We start from the raw sequence: 21,766 nt of genomic DNA, 5'->3' as shown, positions 1-21,766 counted from the left end.
AAGGGCATGATTATCTCCACTGCAAACTCACTATTCCTTTTTCTTTCTTGCTTTCTTTCTTTAAAAAAATATAATTATAAACCTCGTTTCTCCACCTGTCACTCTGTTACATTAAAAAAGTGGATAAAAGGAAACTCCTTCTGATTATTGTTATTGTTATTTTTAGCTTTTCCAGTTCGGGGCCAGTTTCTTTTTTCCGCTCTCAGGTTTCCTGCCAGGATTAGAGTTAGTGTGTGTTCATCTGATATTAGCACATCTCTCCATCACTTCCAGACTGAATCCGTGCCACTGCCTTCTCTCTGTTAATTATCCAGCCTTGTGATTGGCTGAAGTTTGTGGAGTTTGTAGAGTTTTTCAGCCTGTCGCTGGGCAGCATTTTATTTTTACATGATGCTTTAAAAGCACAGAAAAATATGTGAACTGCATCAGCAGGAAACATTTATTCGTTTGAAACATGGCCATTTTTCCATTCAGTTTTTCTAAAAAGCAGTGGAGTTCAGTCTGATTCACACACACACAGGGTTTTCTTATCTGATCCTGGTAAAGTAAAAAAAAAAAAAAAAAATTAAATGTCCAGCAAACATGCATGTGTACTACATATTTGTCATTTCACAGTGGGACATTGGCATAATGTTAGTGTGACGTTTGTGTCATTGATGTTGGCATGGCTGTGAAAGTGTGATGCTACTAAAATGTTGCTGTAATGTTAATGTGACACTGCGGTGACTTTGGCGTGATATTGGCATGATGTCAGTGTGACACTGGTGTTATAATGGCATGATTGTGATGTTGACGCCATGGTGTGACATTAGTATGATGTTGCTGTGATGTTGGGATAACATTGCCTTAATGTTATTGTGATGTTGGTGTAACAGTGCCTTAATGTTATTGTGATGTTGGTGTAACACTGCCTTAGATTTATTGTGATGTTGGTGTAACATTGCCTTAATGTTATTGTGATTGTGGTGTAACATTGCCTTAATGTTATTGTGATGTTGGTGTAAAATTGCTTTAATGTTATTGTGATGTTGGTGTAACATTGCCATAATGTTATTGTGATGTTGGTGTAAAATTGCTTTAATGTTAGTGTGATGTTGGTGTAACATTGCCTTAATGTTAGTGTGATGTTGGTGTAACATTGCCTTAATGTTAGTGTGATGTTGGTGTGACATTGGTTTAATGTTAGTGTGATGTTGGTGTAACATTGGTTTAAAGTTAATTTGATGTTGGTGTAACATTGGTGTAATGTTAGTGTGATGTTGGTGTAACATTGGTTTAATGTTAGTGTGATGTTGATGTAACATTGCCTTAAAGTTATTGTGATGTTGGTGTAACATTGGTGTAATGTTATTGTGATGTTGGTGTAACATTGTGTTAATGTTATTGTGATGTTGGTGTAACATTGTGTAAATGTTATTGTGATGTTGGTGTAACATTGGTGTAATGTTAGTGTGATGTTGGTGTAACATTGGTGTAATGTTAGTGTGATGTTGGTGTAACACTGCGTTAATGTTAGTGTGATGGTGTAACATTGGTGTGATGTTAGTGTGATGTTGGTGTAACACTGCGTTAATGTTATATTGATGTTGGTGTAATATTAGTTTAATGTTATTGTGATGTTGGTGTAATATTAGATTAATGTTAGTGTGATGTTGGTGTAACACTGTGTTAATGTTAGTGTGATGTTGGTGTAATATTAGTTTAATGTTAGTGTGATGTTCATGTAATATTAGTTTAATGTTAGTGTGATGTTGGTGTAATATTGTTGTATAGTTATTGTGATCTTGGTGTAACATTGGTTTATTGTTATTGTGATGCTGGTGTAGCATTGCTTTAATGTTAGTGTGATGTTGCTGTGATGTTCCTGTGATGTGGGCTTAAGTTTGGTATACTGTTGATATAATGTTGACGTTAATGTGCCTATGGCATGACTTCAACATGATGATGGCATAATATTTATGTGATGTGGCCACGATACTAGCATGATTTTGGTGTGATGTTATTGTGATGTTGTTGTGATGTTAGTGTGACACTGGCATAATATTGGCATTATATTAACTAGTGTGTGATTGTTTCATGTCTACTGTAGTTTCACAGAGCTGTGTCCTGAAGGTCCACCTGAGACATCTCGAGGGGTTACTGACAAACCATATTAGCATTGGTGGTCACATGTTAACACCCCATAATTCAGTGACTCACTAACACTAGACAACAAGCACAAGCTAACAACAGTGACTCCTAATAGTTTAAGCACTAAAACAAATTTTACATGTTACTTAGACATAAAATATTTCATGAACAACATGTACATTTTTTGGAGCAGGAAAATGTTTGCAGTTGTTTTATTCCTCAGCGCTGAGAGGAAAATCCAGCACAGAGCTTTGATACAGAGGTCTGTGATTATGTTTTATCACTTCTCTTGCTTTCACATGCCACGTGCTTTCACATGTTTTTTTCCCCTGATGTTCTTAGATGCTATGATGATGAAATGAGGACCCAAGAGGCCGTCACTCGATTCGAGCCGGGTTTTCAGTTTTTTTGCTGAAAAGCCTGATGTTCGCAGCGAGTCCAGTTGAGATGAGATCGCAGATGTGAGCGTGTTTTGGCTCTTCTCGTTCCAGAGAACGGATCTGCACCCAATTAGCCACCACCTAATCATGTGCCTTCCAGCCCTGGCTCGTGTTTGTGAGAGAAAGAAAGAGAGCGAGAGAAAAGAAAAGAAAGGACGTCAAACAGGACCTGGAGCCAAGGGATTGTTCTGGTAAAGTTCAAATCGTTCTAATTGAAACTGCAGTGAAAATGAAAATTCTGTTTAAAAACAGAATAAACGTCGTTCAGCTTTCCATGTTTAATGCACGCACTTGTTTGAAAAGAAACACGAGGGATTGACAGACAAGGACCGCTGTCATAACATGCTGTGGGCTTTGTATCCATGCACGCACACACACATACACAGCGTGATATGCCATTCCTTTGTCCAATTATCAGACCCATGATGGCATTTCAGGCTCTCTGGGATCCGTCGCAGTTCATCATGAGGTCATCGCTCACTACACTGCACTCCATCCCTCTCTCCCTCTCTCCCTCTCTCTCTCTGTTCATCCCTCTCTCTCTCTCTTACTCTCTTTTCATCTCTCTGTTCTTCACATGGTCATAATGAAGTCATACACTGCCCCCTACAGACTGATCCTGTTACAATTGTTACTCTGTTATACCTTAAAAAGAAAAAAAATTCTTGTATTTTTCCTTTGATCATATCTGTCGAATGATGGCAGTTTGGCACTGAATTCTGGCACATCACGAAGAAATTCCAGGGCGAAGCAGTTTAAGAGTGAGTCAATCCAACCCTTATCTGATTGTTTTCCACGTCTCTCAGAGAGATAGTGGCGTTTCTGGATTAAAAGGAGCAACATGGTGAACGCCAAAACTCAAACACAATGATGATGTGGTGAAACTCACGATTTGAAAAAAATCGAATGTGATTTAACTTTACTTCAGTTCCTTTCCACTGGCTCCAAAAGTCTGAGTGCAGAAGAAGAAGAAAAAAATGTTTATTTCACGCAAGGGAAGTTATTATTTAACACATAGGCTGATATGAAACTGAAATCTGTCTGAATACCACTGACACCTGGTACTGATGTGTAATAGTGAGAAATATAATTTTTGCTTGATAACTGATGAAATAAATAGCTTTTCATCATGCACTCAGACTTTTGGACTCTTGAATAGGTTTAAAACAGGGTTTTTTTTTTTAGGAAGGTTTGAGTTAAAATCCTATAATCCTGTGTGAGGATCATCAACGCTCAGCCGGTGTGAGAGAACATCAGGAACTCTCTGAAGCTCTGAACTGCTTTATAATCCTTCTGCTTTATAATCCAAGTGTTTAACCTGGTATATTTATCATTACTGGCTCTTTTTCAAGTTAATATAATGAAATAGTCATTTTTTGTAGTGGGTAGTCAATTCCTTAACGACTGTGGAATATTTCCTTAATGCAGTTAATCGTAAAAATCCATCTTTTAATCCTGAAGCACTTTTTTTTGGACTAATAATGAAATTGCTACGTATAATACACAGACCATTAAAACCACTGACAGGTGAACATGTACATGTACAGGTGAACACATTTGACACATACTATCTACCTAAAAACTGTTAGAGACGAAGTACAGCCCTTCATGGCAACGGTATTCCCTAATGGCGGTGGCCTCTTTCAGCAGAATAATGCGTCCTGCCACACTGCAAAAATTGTTCAGGAATGGTTTGAGGAACATGACAAAGAGTTCAAGGTGCTGACTTGGCCTCGAAATTCTCCAGATCTCAATCTGATCAAGCATCTGTGGGGTGTGCTGGACAAACAAGTCCGATCCGTGGCGTCCCCACCTCGCATCTTACAGCACTTAAAGGATCTGCTGCTAACATCGTGGTGTCAGATACCACAGCACACCTTCAGAGGTCTTGTGGAGTCCGTGCCTCGATGGGTCAGAGCTGTTTTGGTGGCACACGGTGACCTACACAATATTAGGCAGGTAGTTTTAATGTTATGTCTGATCTGTGTATGTGCACACACACACACACACACACACACACAACCAGTTTATATTACAGTTACCTAATTTAATTAATTTTTTAAAAATGCATAATAATAATAATAATAATAATAATAATAATAATAATAAATAGTAGTTTTCACATCTTTAAACTGCAGCTTAAACTGCTTTGTACAATATCACAAATGAAATTAAACGACAAGGAAAAAAGAACAATAAATTGTAATAATAGAATATGCAAAAATATTTTAAAAATTAAGTGAAATGCAAAATAAAAAAAAAGCACAGTACTTGTTGAAGTATTATTATAAGCATTATGTATATAGAATGCCATTTAACTATATTCTACATTTATCTAGTTTAACTGTATTCAAACAGAGTGCTTTTGCAATGGAATGGAAATTAATAATGAGTATTATTCATTATATAAATAGTTATTAGAATAAATTCCGATTTTCCATTATGCAGCAAATCATCAGGACCGGTTTGGAAATAAAACCTTGTAAGATAATAATAATAATAATAATAATAATAATAATAATAATAATTTACAAAGCAACAGTATTCAAGACATCCTGTTATCATAGAATTTATTCACAAGAATTCTCATTCTTCATAAAGAGGAACATTAAAATGTTTACATTAAATATTTATTTCTTTATTTTACACTTTCAAGTGTAATGTCAGTGAGTCACTGTTACAGGCCACATGTTTAAGTCTAGTGTGTGAGTACTGAACAATAATAAACATTTTAATAATTTTTTATATATTATATATATATATATATATATATATATATATATATATATATATATATATATATATATATATATATATATATATATTTTAAATCAAGTGTTGATCATTTTTTTATATAAAGCTCTGATGTGTTCTAATACTTGATTGTTTCTATAGTAACAGTTCACAGGGACTTGTATGTTGGACGCTCTCCATAAATGGATTTTATATATCATTAATATGGTGAAGTTTTCTGTAAGGAGTCAATATTTTATATATAAATTTATGTAAGGAGTCTCCAGTGTCTTTGCAACAGTTAGAGGTAAAGCTGTAAAACCTTTCTTCCAACATCTTCAGGACAGAGGAGTTGAAACTTTGGGGTTTCTCAGTAACAGGACAAGATGCAGTTTTTTTTTGTCTTCAAGAGAGAGAAAAAGCCAAGCTGGTGAGGGAATAACTTTTTATAGCTGCTATAATGTCATGTGATGTTCCACAATATTAATGGAAGTATAAATGGATAAAAACTATTGTGTTGAATGTTGTACATTTTTGCAAATTGCTATGGTATAAGCAGAATAAAACGCTTGAGGACATGCTGTTATGGGAAAATAATCAACTTCTGGGATAATGTTTTGTTGTGGATTATTTTCCTATAACAACACACAGCAATGACTTTACTCCTAACTTTAATGCTGCGAGGAGTCACAGTAGGAACCAGCGTGTGGTTTGGTGTGAGAAAGAACTAATGCGTTCTACACCAATTTTGAAAATAAAGTTTCCTTGCCATTATGGTCTGAGTGAATCATTTCTTCTTTCTGAATTCTTATTCAGTTCTGTACAATTTAAACTGATTCACTGCTTAATGTGTTACTGTTCAAATGTTTACATCTGTACTTAAAGTAAAATGAAGCTAAGTGAAGTAAAACTTATCATTTTGTCTGTAACAGTGTGTGTGTGTGTGACGTCAACGGATGTTGAATTCACCTCTGGCCTCGTGACCTTTAACCCACTGACCTTGGTTTTGCCTCACAATAGCCCTGTATACTTTCCATGCAACACTAAATGCACACACACACACACACACACATACACACTCAGACATATTATTCATGCTCAGCAGATCAAGAGAATAGACTCAGGCGTGTTTGTCAGCGTTATTCTCTCTCTCTCTCTCTCTCTCTCTCTCTCTCTCTCTCTCTCTCTCTCACACACACACACACACACACACACACACACACACACACACACAAACAAACAAAACCCTTCCCTGTTAATGGAGTGTCTCTTATGTAAGTGTATGTGTACAGGTGGTGATGGAAGAAGTAGGATTCAGCTCTGATCTGTGTCTCATGTGTGTGTGTGTGTGATGTATTTATCCTCCCTGGGCCCCCTATTGCCCCAGACGCCCCTCTCTCACCCCTCTCTTTTGCCTTGCCCCACCCCGTCCTGGGTGTGTGAGGATCAGCGTCCCATCTGTGTGAGAGGCGCGAGATCGTTAACCCTGATTAGACTGATGCGGCCCTCAGCACAGAGACGGCGTGAAAATCCTGCAGCAGCCGCGACCTACTGACCTGCTGCTGAACCCACAACACAACTCTCTCTTTCTCTCTCTCGCTCTCTCTCTCTCTCTCTCTCTCTCTCCCTCCCTTGTTTTCTCCCACTCTACCATAGTATTGGTTTTAAACATTGTGTTGGTATTCTTTATAAGACTAAATCCAGTGTAAAATCTAATCTTTTCAACATTTTTGTGTCCTTCCTCAGTGTCCGAGTCTGACCACATGACTGCTGTGTTTAAAGCCCATAACTGTCAACTTTAGTTCTCTCTAAGTGATATAACATCTACTGTAAAAATAAAAAATTCCACTAAATGTCTTAATTGTGTCTCAGCTGCATCACGTTACTCTGAGATCGGACCACTTGTTAACATAATTAAACCAAACAAGAATAAAAACCTCTAAACGACGTGACCTTTTAATCATGATTCAACTGGAACAATGGAATCCGCTCTGGATTAAAAGGCTCGGGTTAGTAAACGTGCAGGATGTGGCTCTGGGAAAAACACCACGCATCACACACTTTAACACACTTTACATTCTTAGTAAAAATGGATTCTTTTTCACAACATGTGACTTTGTGTTCCTCTCATGCACAAGATGGTTAAATTATGTTTCTAATACAGATGTTGAGGTGATTCTGAGCTGAGAGCAGAATTCAGTTTGATGTTGATTGTCTCTGACAAATAGTAGTTTAAATTTAGAGATGGTTCTGTTTTTTCTTCACAGCACTGCTACTTCACAGGTGTGTGACATTCAGCCTGTTTCCTGTAAATTCATTATTAGTAGTATTATTATTGCTGATTGTTGTTGTTATTATTATTGTGTAATGTGTTATGAAGATTCGGTTTGTTTCCTGTAAATGTATTTTATAATAACAACAATAATAATAATTATTATAATTGTTGTTGTTCTAGTTGTAGTTGTTAATGCTGTAAATATGTATTTAAATATAAAATATAACAATCTAAAATAATTTAAACTAATAAAATAATAATAAGCATTTTATATTCCTAATTTCATGAAGCTGAAATTCAATTTTCCTTTTTAAACATGTGCACAGAATATACATACCAATATATTTTTTTCATTGAAATTTTACATCAATTCATTGGAATTTTATACTCTACTAAAATGACAACATTTTCGTGCAATGAAATTCGAATTCGAACAAATTTCGTATATTTGTTTAACCATCTGTGATTATTTATATGTTATTTTATGTGATTGATAAATGTCAGCTACAGAACTTCTGCACAAAAAATGTATCACAAAACAATGCCTGTGTTTTAAAACACAAAAATGTTACATGCTTATTTTATAAGGAAGAGCAAGGGGACTGTATAGTAGTAGTAGTAGTAGTAGTAGTAGTAATAATAATAATAATAATAATAATAATAATAATAATAATAATAACAACGTTTATTTTTCTTAGCATTCATAAACAGTTGCTTATGTAAAATCTATGTGTAGATTTATTGGCTTCTAAATATGAAATAAATGCTTAAATATAAAACTAAGACAATGTCACTAACACTAAAATAAATTTAAAAAAACAAATAACATAATTCATCAAAAAGCAACCTGTATATATTTCTTTTAACAAATTGTCTCAAACTCTTTTCTTTTGAAAAAAAAAAAGTCATACAAATAATATCATCCTTCTTTAAAAAAAAACACAATAAAATAAATAATATGTGGAAGCTGCTGTATACAATGGTGAATTTTCTTTATTTTTCATAATGTGATTTATTATTTTTTTTTATATCCAAGATGTTCTTTAACTTCTTCAAAAATTAAAGAGTATAATAATAATAATAATAATAATAATAATAATACCTTTCATTATAAATACAAATTATGTAATGAAATGAAGGAGTTCATCGACAGGTGACTCTACAGCATCAGATTAATCTTTAATCAAATAAAGTTTTTATTCTAAAGATCTAACTGATTTTAGTGGTTCAGTTAATATCTTCTCAGCCTTCAAACAAACCCCCAGAAATATAAATGACCTAAAATCGTACAGAAAAAAAAAATCAGAGAGTTCATGTAAAGTTCACACGTCCACTATCATCACATCGTCTGTGCGTTTATTCGCTGTTCCTTTTTTTTGTTGTTGATAGCAACAGAAATAAAATGGCTGGCGGCTCGATGCATCACATGATGTTTTGTACAGTTAAGACAGTGATTGACAGGTCAGTGTTCGGTCAGAGCAGTTTTAGAAATATCCCTAAACCATCCTCACTGTATGGCTGTATGACCCACTCCCAAACACTGCCCCGCCTTCCTGACCCAGAGTTCACCCAGGGGCCACATGATGCACTGACCGCCATGTAATATCCAAATCAACAGCACAAAGACCTTCCTTTAACTGACAAGGACAGAGTTGAGTGAGGAGCATGGTTTTATAGCGCCCCCTGTCCTCACACAGCCATTACACCAACACAGCCACAGCAGCAGCACAGGGTCAATAACTGAAACATCATCATCATCATGATCATAATATTTATTTATTTATTTATTTATTTAAGCATTATTACAGTTGATTTGTTACTATATTCATTTAAATGACATTTGTTGACAAGATTAAAGATTAAATTTATTTTAAAAAATAAGATTACAATATTGTAATAAAGTAAATTATATTTACTATGAACCCAAAAGGAAAAAACCCACATGTAAAGTTTTATTTATGTATTTTAGTATATTTATTTAATAATTAATACAAAAAAGAAAGAAACAGAATAGCTCATATAATGCAGTAGCTATTTAACACTTTCCTTTTTTTCTCTTATCTGTAAATTTGAAAAAAAAAATCATAAAAACCGTATTTTTTCTATTTACAGGAAAGAACAAAAGAGTAATATACTTTTACAAGTATTGCACAGTATTTTTTATTATTTTAATGGAGACTTTAAAAACACATTCTTCATTAAAATCTCTTACTTATGCTACAATTATATTATGGAATTACATCAATCTAGTATATAAAAGATTGATAACTACTGGAATAAAAACACTGTATTGGTCGTTTAGATCCTTTTATATGTACAAAACTGGAATACCATGACATTAACTTAATTGAAAGAACAAACAAATCATTTTCCAATAGAAATATTCTAGTATTTTTATAGTCATTATCTTTAATCATTTTTAATTAGCTGTGTAATATTATAATTTAAAAACGATGACACTAATTACGTTATTGTGTTTTATTGTTGCTGAGTGATGACTACTCTAAAAGATGAATGGGGCAAAAACACAGGCAAATAACAATGAAATGAAACCGTAACATCTGCTGTTATTTTAATGCTTGGATGATTTTTGAAATGAAATATTTAATGACGCATCACTGGCTGCGGATCTGAGTGCTGTGTATGATGTGAGCGATGTTTTCATGTACGATGTGAGTGCCCGCTCACCAGGAACTGTTATTAATGAGTGCCTAACACTATACACAGCACTACATTATCTACTGTCATCCCAAACTCAGTTATCTTTCTAAACAAAAGGGAAAAATAGTGGAGTTTGATAGATCATATTTTAATAATACATTTCAGTATTGTCAGAATTAAGATGAGATACAGTGTCAATCACACACTTTCACATGTAGTGTGTAGAAAAGTAATACATTTGGGACAGAGGCTATAGGAGATGGCATGAGTTTTTACTTCATGCCTTCACTGGAAAGAAGTATTTCTGTCCAAAAAGTCTTTCTTTTGTACTTTGTTTTAGTGTATTTTAGTAATTTTAGGAGATTCCTAATTCTACACAGTGTAATAACATTTAAATACAACGATGACTTACAATGTAAGTCGTCATCAATAATCCTTAAACAGATTTGTAAAAGAAAAATAAATTCACAACCATGACTGTAACCCAGGTTTCATAAGTCCCTCATCATAATCCTGATTTACTTCTTTACAATGTTTCATTTTGTGATTATTAATCATCATTTTCAGATCAAATCCAAAGAGAAGAGTGGGCGGGGCCAGGTGGATGACTCCAAAGAGCTAAGGCAAAGAGATGGTCAAAGTGCTAAGAGAACAGGGCAACAGATTGGCACTAAAGAGGTAAGAGGGCAGGGAAATACCAGACCAGGGTGGGCAAAGAAAGGTGGGTGCCTTGAGAAAGAAAAATGGATGGGGCCAGGTGGATGTCTCCAGAAAGCTAAGAGGGTGGGGCCAGGTGGATGGATTCAGTGAGCTAAGGGGATGGGGCCAGGTGAAACAGTTGAGGGGACAGGATTAGCAGATTGGCTCCTGAAAGCTAAGAGGCTGGATCCAGAGGGATAAAGGTAGCAGTAGGTGGATGCCTTCAGAGAACTAAGAGGGCAGGGCCAAGTAGATGGTTGAAGACAGCCAAGAGGGTGTTGGGAAAGATGGATGTCTCGAGAGAGGTCATCTTCAGAAAACTAAAGTGGTGGGGTCAAGACTGCTCCAGAAGAGTACAAGGGGTAGAGCTAATCATAACCAATGAAAACAACTCATGAAGAACTGGGTATGTTTATAGAATTATGTTAGAACAGATTTGCAATATAAGGTTTTAAAATATAGCAAACCTGGATATTGTGAGTGTATCAGTGTGTACTGTGTGTGTGTTCATGTGTTCAGCACGTGGAAAAAAAAGGATTCTATAACATTATTGCTCTGGATTTCAGTGTAGCATTTAAATGATATACATTTATAAATATTATGGTCACTGCATGTTGTACACCTTGTTCATTCCACATCTCCTCTACTGCAGTCTGTACAGGAAATACACACTAGCTTTTCCAAAGCAGCGTGTTAAACGTCATTCCTTAAATACAATCCTGAAACAGATAATGATTCAAATGAATAAATATGCAACTAAAATCAGAATCACAGTTTGTGGTTTGAAAACATGACTAGAAGTTATGTGATGATAATCAAGATAGGAACATTTGAAATAGTTTTATAATCAACACTGTGCTGTACTGTGCAAAAATGGCCACACTTTGACTTGATATGATGAAACCAACAAATGTGCATTTAATGCAGCGTTTCTGCTATACTGTATATAGCTGGTCGAACCTGTCTGGGTCGTGTCTCATTCCTCAGGGTGCTCCACTGTAGTGCATGCGACGAGCCTCTTGTATGAGAAAGCCATCATAATCTAAGAGAAAAATCACAAAATCACCAGCAGAGGGCCATAAAGTGCAAAAGACTAAATGGAGTCAGTCACCAGCACGTCCTAGAAGACCAGAAGACTATCCCTCACATGAGTGTGCACTTTCAGCACAAGTTATAAAGTGATGATAAATTTACTGACTGAGTAATGAAGCAGCACTGATAAAGAGTGGACAATGATGAATTAAAAACAGGACTGGAACACACACACACACACACACACTTACAGTAAGCAGTGCTAGTAAGACCATCATCACTCCCAGCATCACATAAAGGTTAGAGGTCAAACTTCCAGCCCATAACGGACCCAGAATAGTGGCCAAACCTCCAACAGAGCGCCGAATTCCCTGACTGAAACCTGAACACACCCACACACACACACACACACACACACACACACAGACAAATATTTTATTTAAATTCTTAAATTAATGAAAGTTGGAGTCAATTTGCCCTGTCAAGTTATACCCCTACCTGCACGTTTCTGTATAAATGAATTAACACACACGTGATTGGCTAGCATCAACCTCATTGACAGGAGAGAGACAAAGATGGCCCCAGAGAACACTACTGTTATACTTTAATGGACTTCTGATCACAGATTCCATAACTGGAATAGGAACTCGTGATATCTTGAAAACTATAAAATAACTAAAAAGAGCTATTATCATCATCATCATCATCATGTCATTATGAAACACATTTATTTCAGCGTTGTCTCACCCTGTGTTTTCTCAGCAGTCACTTTGGAGAAGAGAGACACCTGAGCGACGGCGATAAAGGGCAGACCCAGAACCTGCAGGAACACGCCGATGATGAACTCGGTTAATTGCCACGAGAACCCCCCTACAGCAGAGAAACAACAACAACAACGGGAAAGTTAAAATCATCTCATCAATCTGGTCCTCACACACACACACACACACACACACACACACACAGAGAACATACAGTGACTCAAGCACTCCATCCAACTACTACTAGCTTAATTACAGAGGGATTTTGTGTGTGTGTGAGTGTGTGTGACAGAGAGAGAGAGCGAGAGAGAGAGAAAGATTTTGCAGAGTTTTAAATTATTTACTTGTGTAAGTATATTTCATCTCCATCTGTGAAGCTGAGACGAGACACTGCACATCATAATACAAGATGGAGCGTTTTCAATGCTATACAATGTGATTCACTAAAGAAATAAGGCCACGCCCCCTTAACCACCACCACTGATGGTGGAAAGACCATGCCTCCTTCACTGAGACTGAGAGGTACTGAGGCCGTGCCTCCTTTACTGAGAACGATACGCAGAGGCCATGCCTCCTACAGTGGGACTGACGGGTATAGAGGCCACACCTACTCCATAGAGACTGACAGGTACAGAGGCCACATCTTCACTGGAACTGCTACACACAAACGTCATGAATCGTTTGATGGGATGGACACATACAGAGAAAGAAACACAGACAGAGACAGACAGACAGACAGACAGACAGAGACACTTACCCTGAGGGTTAGCGAGGAAGATGATACACCAGACACAGGAAATGTTGGCGAGGAAGACGCCAATGGACAGCACCACCCTCTCCTCCACCTTTGTGCTGATCCAGCGGACGAAGATGAAGCCGGTAATCACCTCCAATCCACACACACAGTACATCACACTGTTCTCCAACTCCCCGAAATTAAAGTACTGCTGCGTTAGCGGAGTCACCATCGTCTGTTACCCAGTCAACATGGCACACACACTCAGTCCGAGTACAGTGCACAACCAGATAGTGGTAATGTATAAACGATATGGCTGCATTCACATTTAAAAAAAAACAAAAAAACACTCGCATTGTTTCTCTGACATGTCCTTTTAAACATCGCCTATTTTTTTATTATTATTGTTCTGCTTTTTTAAACTTTTGGTTTTGGACACGATATAAAAGAAAAAACACATAAGCTTTTTTTCCTCCACAGGACTGAACACAATGTTCACCAACAGGTCAGCTCAGATGGGATATATTTCCTATACATTTCTCATGCTCATTTTATAGAAGGTAAAACAGGACGTAATCTTTACAGACATATGCATGCACGGGCTGTCAAAAATGACTGACATGACAGATTTAGACTAAAATCCCAGAGTTACTCCAGGAATAATAGTATTTCACACCTCCACATGGGAAACAAATCCAGTCTGAATAATACAGGAAACAATCAAAAACCTTTGTATTGTCGTCTTCTGATTTTCAAACATTAAATGCAAATGCAAGGTTGTTTGAACAACTGCTCGCCAGATCACATGCTTTGATCTGATCACAAAGCTCAGATCTTTCTGTGTTCATGTTAATGTGTGTGTGTGTTCACCTCCAGTGCTGTCTGGTTGAACAGTGTGATGAACTGAGCTGTGAGCAGCACCACCACCTCCTCTCTCAGAAACTCTGTTAAAGTGCACATTAAAAAAAAAAAACTAAGAAAGAAATCAACAGAATTTTAAAAAGGACATGTATATAATATTCATGCACCAAGTATGATGTTTCAGAGTGAAACCTCTCTCAGAATTCAACAGTGCTTTTCAACACTACATGCTCAGTAACTTCCTTCCAATTAATTCTACCAAGATGGACTCCCACAGGAAGCTAGAAGAAAGCTTTCTGATTTCTTAGTAACTCTGCATGGCCTTTCAGTTACATCATGTGCAGCACTAAATGACCTTTGGTCTAATTATTGACTCTGGTCTCTCATGTAGATAATATTACTAGAATAGCCTTCTTACATTTCAGAAATATTAGAAATATAATGTCACTACATGATGCAGAAAAACTCATTTGCATGCTTTTGTTACCTCTAGTTATGATTATTGTAATGCCTTGCTCTCTGGATGTTCCAGTAAGAACATAAACAAGCTCCAGTTGGTTCAGACTAGAACCAGAAGATATGACCACATCACCCCTATCTTATCCAGACTGCACTGACTCCCAGTAAAATTTTTTGCATGGATTATAAAATACTATTATTGATCTATAAGGCACTGAATTAGTCTCGTGCTGCAGTATGTGAGGGAACCTCTGGTCTTTTATGATCCACAACATCTACTTCATTCAAAAGATGCAGGCTCTTTGTTGGTAGCTTGAATAGTGAAAGCTACAGCAGGGGACAGAGCTTATTGACAATGGAGTGGCTGGACACTTTATGTCCCAGGATGCCCTCATGTCTGTGTTACATGTTCTGGCTCTCCCTTTTAGTTATGCTGTCATAGCTAGTCTTGTCAGAGTCCCTATTTACACCCTGCACACAATGTACATCATCTTAACCAATTACATGACAAGTGCACACCTAATAATCTGTGTTCTCTCTCTATTCCCCTTCCCTCCCTCCCTCCCTCCCTCTCTTTCTCTCTGTTGAGCTACACATGCTACTGCATTACCAGTGATCCTTGCCACCATCACCACTGGCTTGCTCAATAGGGATACATTTATACATTTAAAATTTCTGTCCATTGTCAAAAATTCATCAAAATAAAATTGAATTGAACCTGTATGTATTATCAACTAGCAATCAAGTAACGGCTTGTGAGAATTGCTTTCAGAACATGCGCACACACACATACACGCGCGTGCACATACACACACACGCACCTCGTGCAGCACTGAAGTGTTTGAAAGGGCTGGAATGTATCTGTTCAACAGGTGGAGAGGGCGGAGTCAAGTTGCCATTAGCGATGGTCTGGTCCATTACAGGTGAGTTAGGGAGTGTTCCATATGACTCAGGGAGATCATTGGGTCGAACCAGCAGCCTCTCTTCCTCTTCCTGCTTCTCTTCTTCTGATCCCTCGTTCCTTCCACTGAGATCCCAGTACATCAGCAACACAATGAGCTGCAGCAGCAGCCACAATACACACATGAAGATCTGCACACACACACACACAAAATATTAACCAAAGCATTATTTAATTCGTCTGTTTCACATGTCTAGCAGTTCCTTATAAATCAGCAGGGATTATCCTGCCAATGGTTTCTACGTCATCTACATCAGGATCGACCGCAATGCAAATGAGTCGTCTGTGCAATCTGACCGCAAACTGCCCTTAACACCTCATCACAAACAAACTCAAGTTTTAGAACAGTGGTTCAGTGGCAACAATGTGAAATCCTTGCTGAAATTTGATTGGCTGATGGCAGCCATTTAACCCAGCCATCATTCGAAATCCCCTTACAGTTTTACACAATGACTTAACTCTGCCCCCTCTGAATGACCACTCATGAAAACAATAAAGATACACATTAGTGTATATGTTTGCGTGTGTGATTTACCCCGGGAGCAGTGTATTTATTCACCACGAACGGTCCAAGCTGGAAGTCACACAGTCTGAGGAAAATGTTGAACGCAGGACCTGAAACACAACATGAATAAGGACAAGAACATCATCCCTATTAAAACATAAGAGTAACAGCTGAATATGTATGTGATATGGAGGTATACCACACTGCTGTAGAGTCTGATTGGTCAGAAGGTGTTGATTAATTTTCTATAACAGGAGCTTCGACAGTAGTGCAGCTGCAAATTACAGGTTTACATTCTAATATGGTTATAATTTCTATAGTATCAGCTCATTCACAGGGACTTGTACGGTGGATGCTTCACATAAATAGTTTTGAAAAAATTGGTATTGGTATGATATGGCAAAGTTTTCTGTAAGGAAACATTTTAGTTAACATTTATGGAAGGAGTCTCCAGTGTCAGCGCTTTGTAACAGTCAGAGTTAAAACTATAACTTTAATTTTCTGTTGTGGAAATGTTGTTTCTAGCTAAACACACCGTGATATTAAAGACTGAGGGTGTGTCCCTTCTTTTCTTCACTTTGCAAAACTAACGCAAAAAAAACAACAGAACGCTCAAAAGGGTGTGTTATTATTAGACTGAACATAACAGCTGTATGGTGTTTTACCGCATTACAGCCATCATGCACACTGTAATATATATATATATATATATATATATATGTATATAGCCCTGCGATGGACTGGCACCCTGTCCTGGGTGTACCCCGCCTTGTGCCCGATGCTCCCTGGGATAGGCTCCAGGTTCCCCCGCGACCCTGAAGAAGGAGTAAGCGGTAGAAGATGGATGGATGGATGGATGGATGGATATAGATATATATAGATATATATATATATATATATATATATATATATATATATATATATATATATACATACATACATACACACACACACACAAAATAACCCCAATGGTGCTTACTGGAATATTCAGAAGTTTTGAAATACATCTATATCCAATTCCATCAATACGTTTTGTAACAATAAGGTTGCAAAGGTCTTGGGAGAGCTCTTTGCTTTTACCCATGCTTTTACTCATGCTTCTTGTGTGACACATTGGTAACGAAAAAGCCTTTTTATAGACCAATTTACTAACCTAGCTGATATAAATTTGCACAGATAGGGGGTATAATTACTTACGGATTTCAGTTGGTTCCTTGCCTTACCTTGCCTTGGAGAACTGCTTTTTCTTGGTGTGCTCAATACTTTTTTTTCCCTGTGTTATTCCTCTTTATTACACATAACTTTATTTATGGACTTTAATGTTGTGAATTCTTTATATTTCCAGATTTCTTGAGGTAATACTGATATCTGGTGAAAAATTCATGTGAATAACCTCACTGGAAATATATTTACTGAAAAAAATTGCGTTGATGCGTCCAATACTTATTTCCCCCACTGTATAAATCATACTGGAAATGAAATAAAAGCTAATAAGTGGTATAAACAAAACTTTATAAACATTTATAATACTATATTTTCGATGACTCTCAAAATTAAGTGCGTCCAAACAGTTATTCAATGGTCTGATTACAAAAACAGCACAGAGAAATAAACACAAAAGATACATGTCAACAAACACAAGAAATAAACACAAATACACAGCGTCACATTGCATTCTAGCTACTGATATTATTATTTTAAAGAAACCATGACAATAATATAAAGTACATTAAATATCAAGGCACACTGAATCAACGATCAGCACATATCTGATGCCAATCTTCCTTGACCAAGAAAATTGATACAGAATTTCATTCAATAATAACTAACTGCCCAGTGATGACCAAAAAACATAATCAATCCAACAAACTGACCAATCAGGAGGCCCACTTGTCTGCAGGCCATAACAGCAGCGAACACAGTGGACCGATCTTCAGGTGCCGTGATTCTCGTCAAGAAACCAAAAATAGACGAACCGGCTCCGGTCCCAATCCCTGTTATGGAAAAACCATTATACTCAACATTACACATTATAACCGAAGGTGTTTCATGTGAGAAAACTCTTACATCACAAAACCGGCAGCTGTTTTTGTACATTTGCATAACATGTCAAACAAAGCAAGGTTAGTATTCTTTATTGGTGGGATTTTGAAAATATAATTAAAAAACACAAAATAAATATGATGATGATGATGATGATGATTATTATTATTATTATCATCATCATGATTTTTGTTATGCACTACAGAAATAAAGAATACAAATTTGCACTCTTTCTCACCAGCAACAAAACGACTGCTCAGCAGAAGCCACTTTGAAAATCCTATAAAATACATAAAATTACCTGAAATACAGACAGAAAGAGAAATGATCAGATCTTGTCTCCTTCAGGTTCTCAGCTTATTACATGAGACATAGAGAGATATATCATTTACGTTTATATATTATGTAACATTGTAAAAAACACTTACTGCTCTGAAGGTCATTTTTGTTAGATTATTCTAACATATGAATGGATTTCTTTAAATAAACAATAAGCACAAAATATGCTGGTGTAGAAGAACCATTTTTGCTTTCCTATAGAGCCTTTGATTGATGGATTGTTAACGCAGAGAACAAAAAAATCCCAGCATAAATGGTTATTGTGAAAAAGATTCATTGAATGAATGAATCTTTCAGAAACCAAAAATGAGTCTTTAGTATTATTCTAGAGAACCGTTTTGTGTGTGTGTGTGTGTCTGCGTGTGTGTTTTACCGATGATTTCAAAGCAGTTGGCGAATAAGATGATCTTCTTGGTGCCGTGTGTTCTGTCGGACCAGAAGCCGAATAACGGACCTGAGAGCAGGCCACTGAGGCTGAACGCTGACAGACTGAGACCCAGAAAATACGGAGCAGCATCCAGCGTCTGCAGGAAACGCCAGATAGTAGGTAAAATCACCGCTAATGACAATTAAAAAGAGAGAGAGAGAGAGAGAGAGAGTTTATCTGATGTGTGTTTGTCTGTCTATTAATCTGTCTGTGTTTCAATCAGTCTATCTGTAAGTCAGTCTGTCTCTCAGTATGTCTGTCGGTATGTCTTTCCTTTCATCAGTCAGATGGTCTATCTGTCAGTTGGTTGGACTGCTGGTCAATCGGACTGTCTGTCAGTTGTCAATCTACCTGTCAATCTACCGGTCAGTCAGTTGGACTGTCTGTCAGACTTTCTATCTACCTGTCAGTTGTCGGTTGGCCAGTCTGTCTGTCAATCGGTCCAACTTTCTGTCATTTGGTCTAACTGTCTTTCAGTCTATCTTTAAGTCAGTTGGTCAGTCTATCTGTCAGTCAGTCTGTCTGTTGTTTAGTCTTTCTGTCACTCAGTCTGTGTCGATCTGTGAGTTGACCAGTCTGTCTGTCAGTCAGTCAGTTTGTCTATGAGCTTTTCAGTTTGTGTCAGTCATTCTGTATGTCTGTGAGTCAGTCAGTCTACCGTAGGTTGGTCTATCCGTCTGTCTGTCAGTCAGTCAGTCTGTCTTTCAGTCAGTCTACTCTAGGTTGGTCTCTGTCTGGTTCTCGGTGAGTAGGTCTCTCTGCCTGTCTGTCAATGATTAGGTCTGTCAGTCTGTCTTTTAGTCAAGCTGTCTGTCTTTCTGTTTGTATGTCTGTTAATCAAAAAACATCTGAATGTTCGTCCACAACATGGCTTAACTGTTGTATTGCCGCTGTATTCTTAAAACCTCTGTGAAAATAAATGTTGTGACTCATTTTGTCTATCAAGGTGTCATTTTTGTGTCCGTCTTTAGTTCTCTAGATTTTGTGCCGGGTTATTTATTTATTTGCCTGTCCATTATCTATTCATCCATCTTTTATTTTACTTGTATTATATTAAGGTTTTAACACATATGTTAGGAAGGTTGCTAAAATGACAAAAATGAGAATAAGTGCATTCAATACACAAAAACAAACCCATGAGAGAAAAAGATTGACGGAGCTCACAGTTAATTCATTTCATTCCTGCAGAGAGTGAATGGAATGCTAATTTCATTTATAAGGAATTTAAAAGCTGTGTGTGTGTGTGTGTGTAGAATGAAATCTAGTGTCATCTTATTGCTTTAATTCCACCCTTATAGAAACAGAAGCAAATACTTTGTGGCCTTTCACGTGTGAAATAACGTGTATTTATTCTTTCATATTCCTAGAAGGTTATTTATGCTCCTGCGGGGGAGACAACATGAAGTCTATGAAAAGTACATAAATCTAGTTAATGATGAGCTACAGTGGAGACAATACAGATGAATTAAAGCGTTAATTTTACATCTAAAATACCTCAAAGTCATGCTAGAGATGCTCTGTATCATGCACACAGCATTTGTATTTACTGACAAGAAAGTATTTATTAAACTGCATGCAAATGCTCACCATATTCCACTCCACTCAGCAGGAAAATCAGTCCGATTGTAATAAACGTCAGCTTTCTCTTGCGTCTATAATCCATTTCTGCTGCTTAAGACTGCTCGCTGACTTTAATAAATAAGTGTAAGATTGTGTGAATATAATCAGCACTACGTCCATAATATAAATCCATTAACCCTGTGCTTATTTGCCTCACTACAGACTAACACCGACTCTACTTCTACTGACCCTCCCTCACACTGGAGCTTTCCCGTCCTTATTCCACAAAATCCCGCCTCCTGCACAGGGATTGGCTAGTCGTATCCGCCTCCTGCGCGATGGTTGGCTCGGGTTTTATATTTACAAATGAACAGCGCGGTTCCGGAAGTTAAAAAACAAGAACTTTTTTTTTTCTTAAACTATTCATTCATCCCTTGACATTTCTTTAACCACTTGGCATTGTAACTCAGATGTGCCGTTTTGTTCCAGAAACTTTTAATGACTAGTCAATGACTTAGTAGTTAAACTAAACAGTAAGGCTGCGTCCCAAACCGCACACTTCTGTACTACAGAGTGTGTCAAAATTAGTACGCCGCCACTACCAACCTATGGCAGCGTACTATTTTCTGCCTTGACTATTCAGTACAGAATGAGGCGAAGTGAAGGTGCTAAAGTTAGTTATAGCATGCCGTGCCGACAATCTAGCCAACATGCTAACTCTAACCTCTTAATTCAATCATATTTAGGTGACAGATTAAAAAAAAACCTTTTACATAAAAAATTATATATATATATATATATATATATATATATATATATATATATATATATATACATACATACACACACACACACACACACACACACATTATATATATATATATATATATAGGTTGCTGTACCAATAATGTTAGCAAAACATAACATGACTTTTTTCTTAGATGAAATTACCATTAGCATAAGTCTATATACCAGTACAAGATAGTTATCCCATCAAACGCAACTCTAATAACTGAATTAATTCATTTCATTTATCCTATAATGTGCAGAAATGCAGATTCATGTGTTAGTAGCACAATAAGACATACAGCCATTTATTTACAGGCTAAAGATCCTACATAAGTGCTGACCAGCCTGACTGGTG

At 36.8% G+C, this 21,766-nt stretch overlaps 1 protein-coding gene across 4 annotated transcripts; it reads right to left on the bottom strand.

Annotated features, from left to right (window-relative positions):
* Nucleotides 1–9,785: 9,785 nt before the first annotated feature.
* On the bottom strand, nucleotides 9,786–20,986 carry mfsd8l1 (major facilitator superfamily domain containing 8-like 1). Of its 4 annotated transcripts, XM_053635180.1 has the most exons (12): nucleotides 20,650–20,986; nucleotides 19,009–19,194; nucleotides 18,535–18,597; nucleotides 18,128–18,247; nucleotides 16,284–16,363; nucleotides 15,609–15,879; nucleotides 14,338–14,411; nucleotides 13,489–13,702; nucleotides 12,718–12,840; nucleotides 12,222–12,352; nucleotides 11,899–11,980; nucleotides 9,786–11,657 (listed from the first exon to the last, which is right to left on the bottom strand). In XM_053635180.1, exons 1-11 carry the CDS (start codon nucleotides 20,723–20,725, stop codon nucleotides 11,915–11,917), a joined length of 1,404 nt encoding a protein of 467 aa, XP_053491155.1. In that variant the 5' UTR covers nucleotides 20,726–20,986; the 3' UTR covers nucleotides 9,786–11,657; nucleotides 11,899–11,914. The 4 variants fall into 4 exon arrangements, with proteins under 4 accessions (XP_053491155.1, XP_053491154.1, XP_053491157.1 ...); XM_053635179.1 differs by lacking the exon at nucleotides 9,786–11,657 and having other exon boundaries at nucleotides 11,900–12,352; XM_053635182.1 differs by lacking the exon at nucleotides 9,786–11,657 and having other exon boundaries at nucleotides 11,900–12,352; nucleotides 19,009–19,159.
* Between the last annotated feature and the right edge of the window lie 780 nt (nucleotides 20,987–21,766).

The sequence above is a fragment of the Ictalurus furcatus genome, chromosome 10 (assembly GCF_023375685.1).
Source record: "Ictalurus furcatus strain D&B chromosome 10, Billie_1.0, whole genome shotgun sequence".
NCBI lineage: Eukaryota > Metazoa > Chordata > Actinopteri > Siluriformes > Ictaluridae > Ictalurus > Ictalurus furcatus.
This window is presented reverse-complemented; position numbering and strand designations above follow the sequence as displayed.

Coding starts and splice junctions, on each gene's coding strand:
- mfsd8l1 (XM_053635179.1), bottom strand. CDS start 20,725: ATGGATTATAGACGCAAGAGAAAGCTGACGTTTATTACAATCGGACTG. Junction 16,364..18,127: donor ACAAGTGGGCCTCCTGATTG/GTCAGTTTGTTG, acceptor GTTGTGTTTCAG/GTCCTGCGTTCAACATTTTC. Junction 12,353..12,717: donor GACTGCTGAGAAAACACAGG/GTGAGACAACGC, acceptor GGGTGTGTTCAG/GTTTCAGTCAGGGAATTCGG.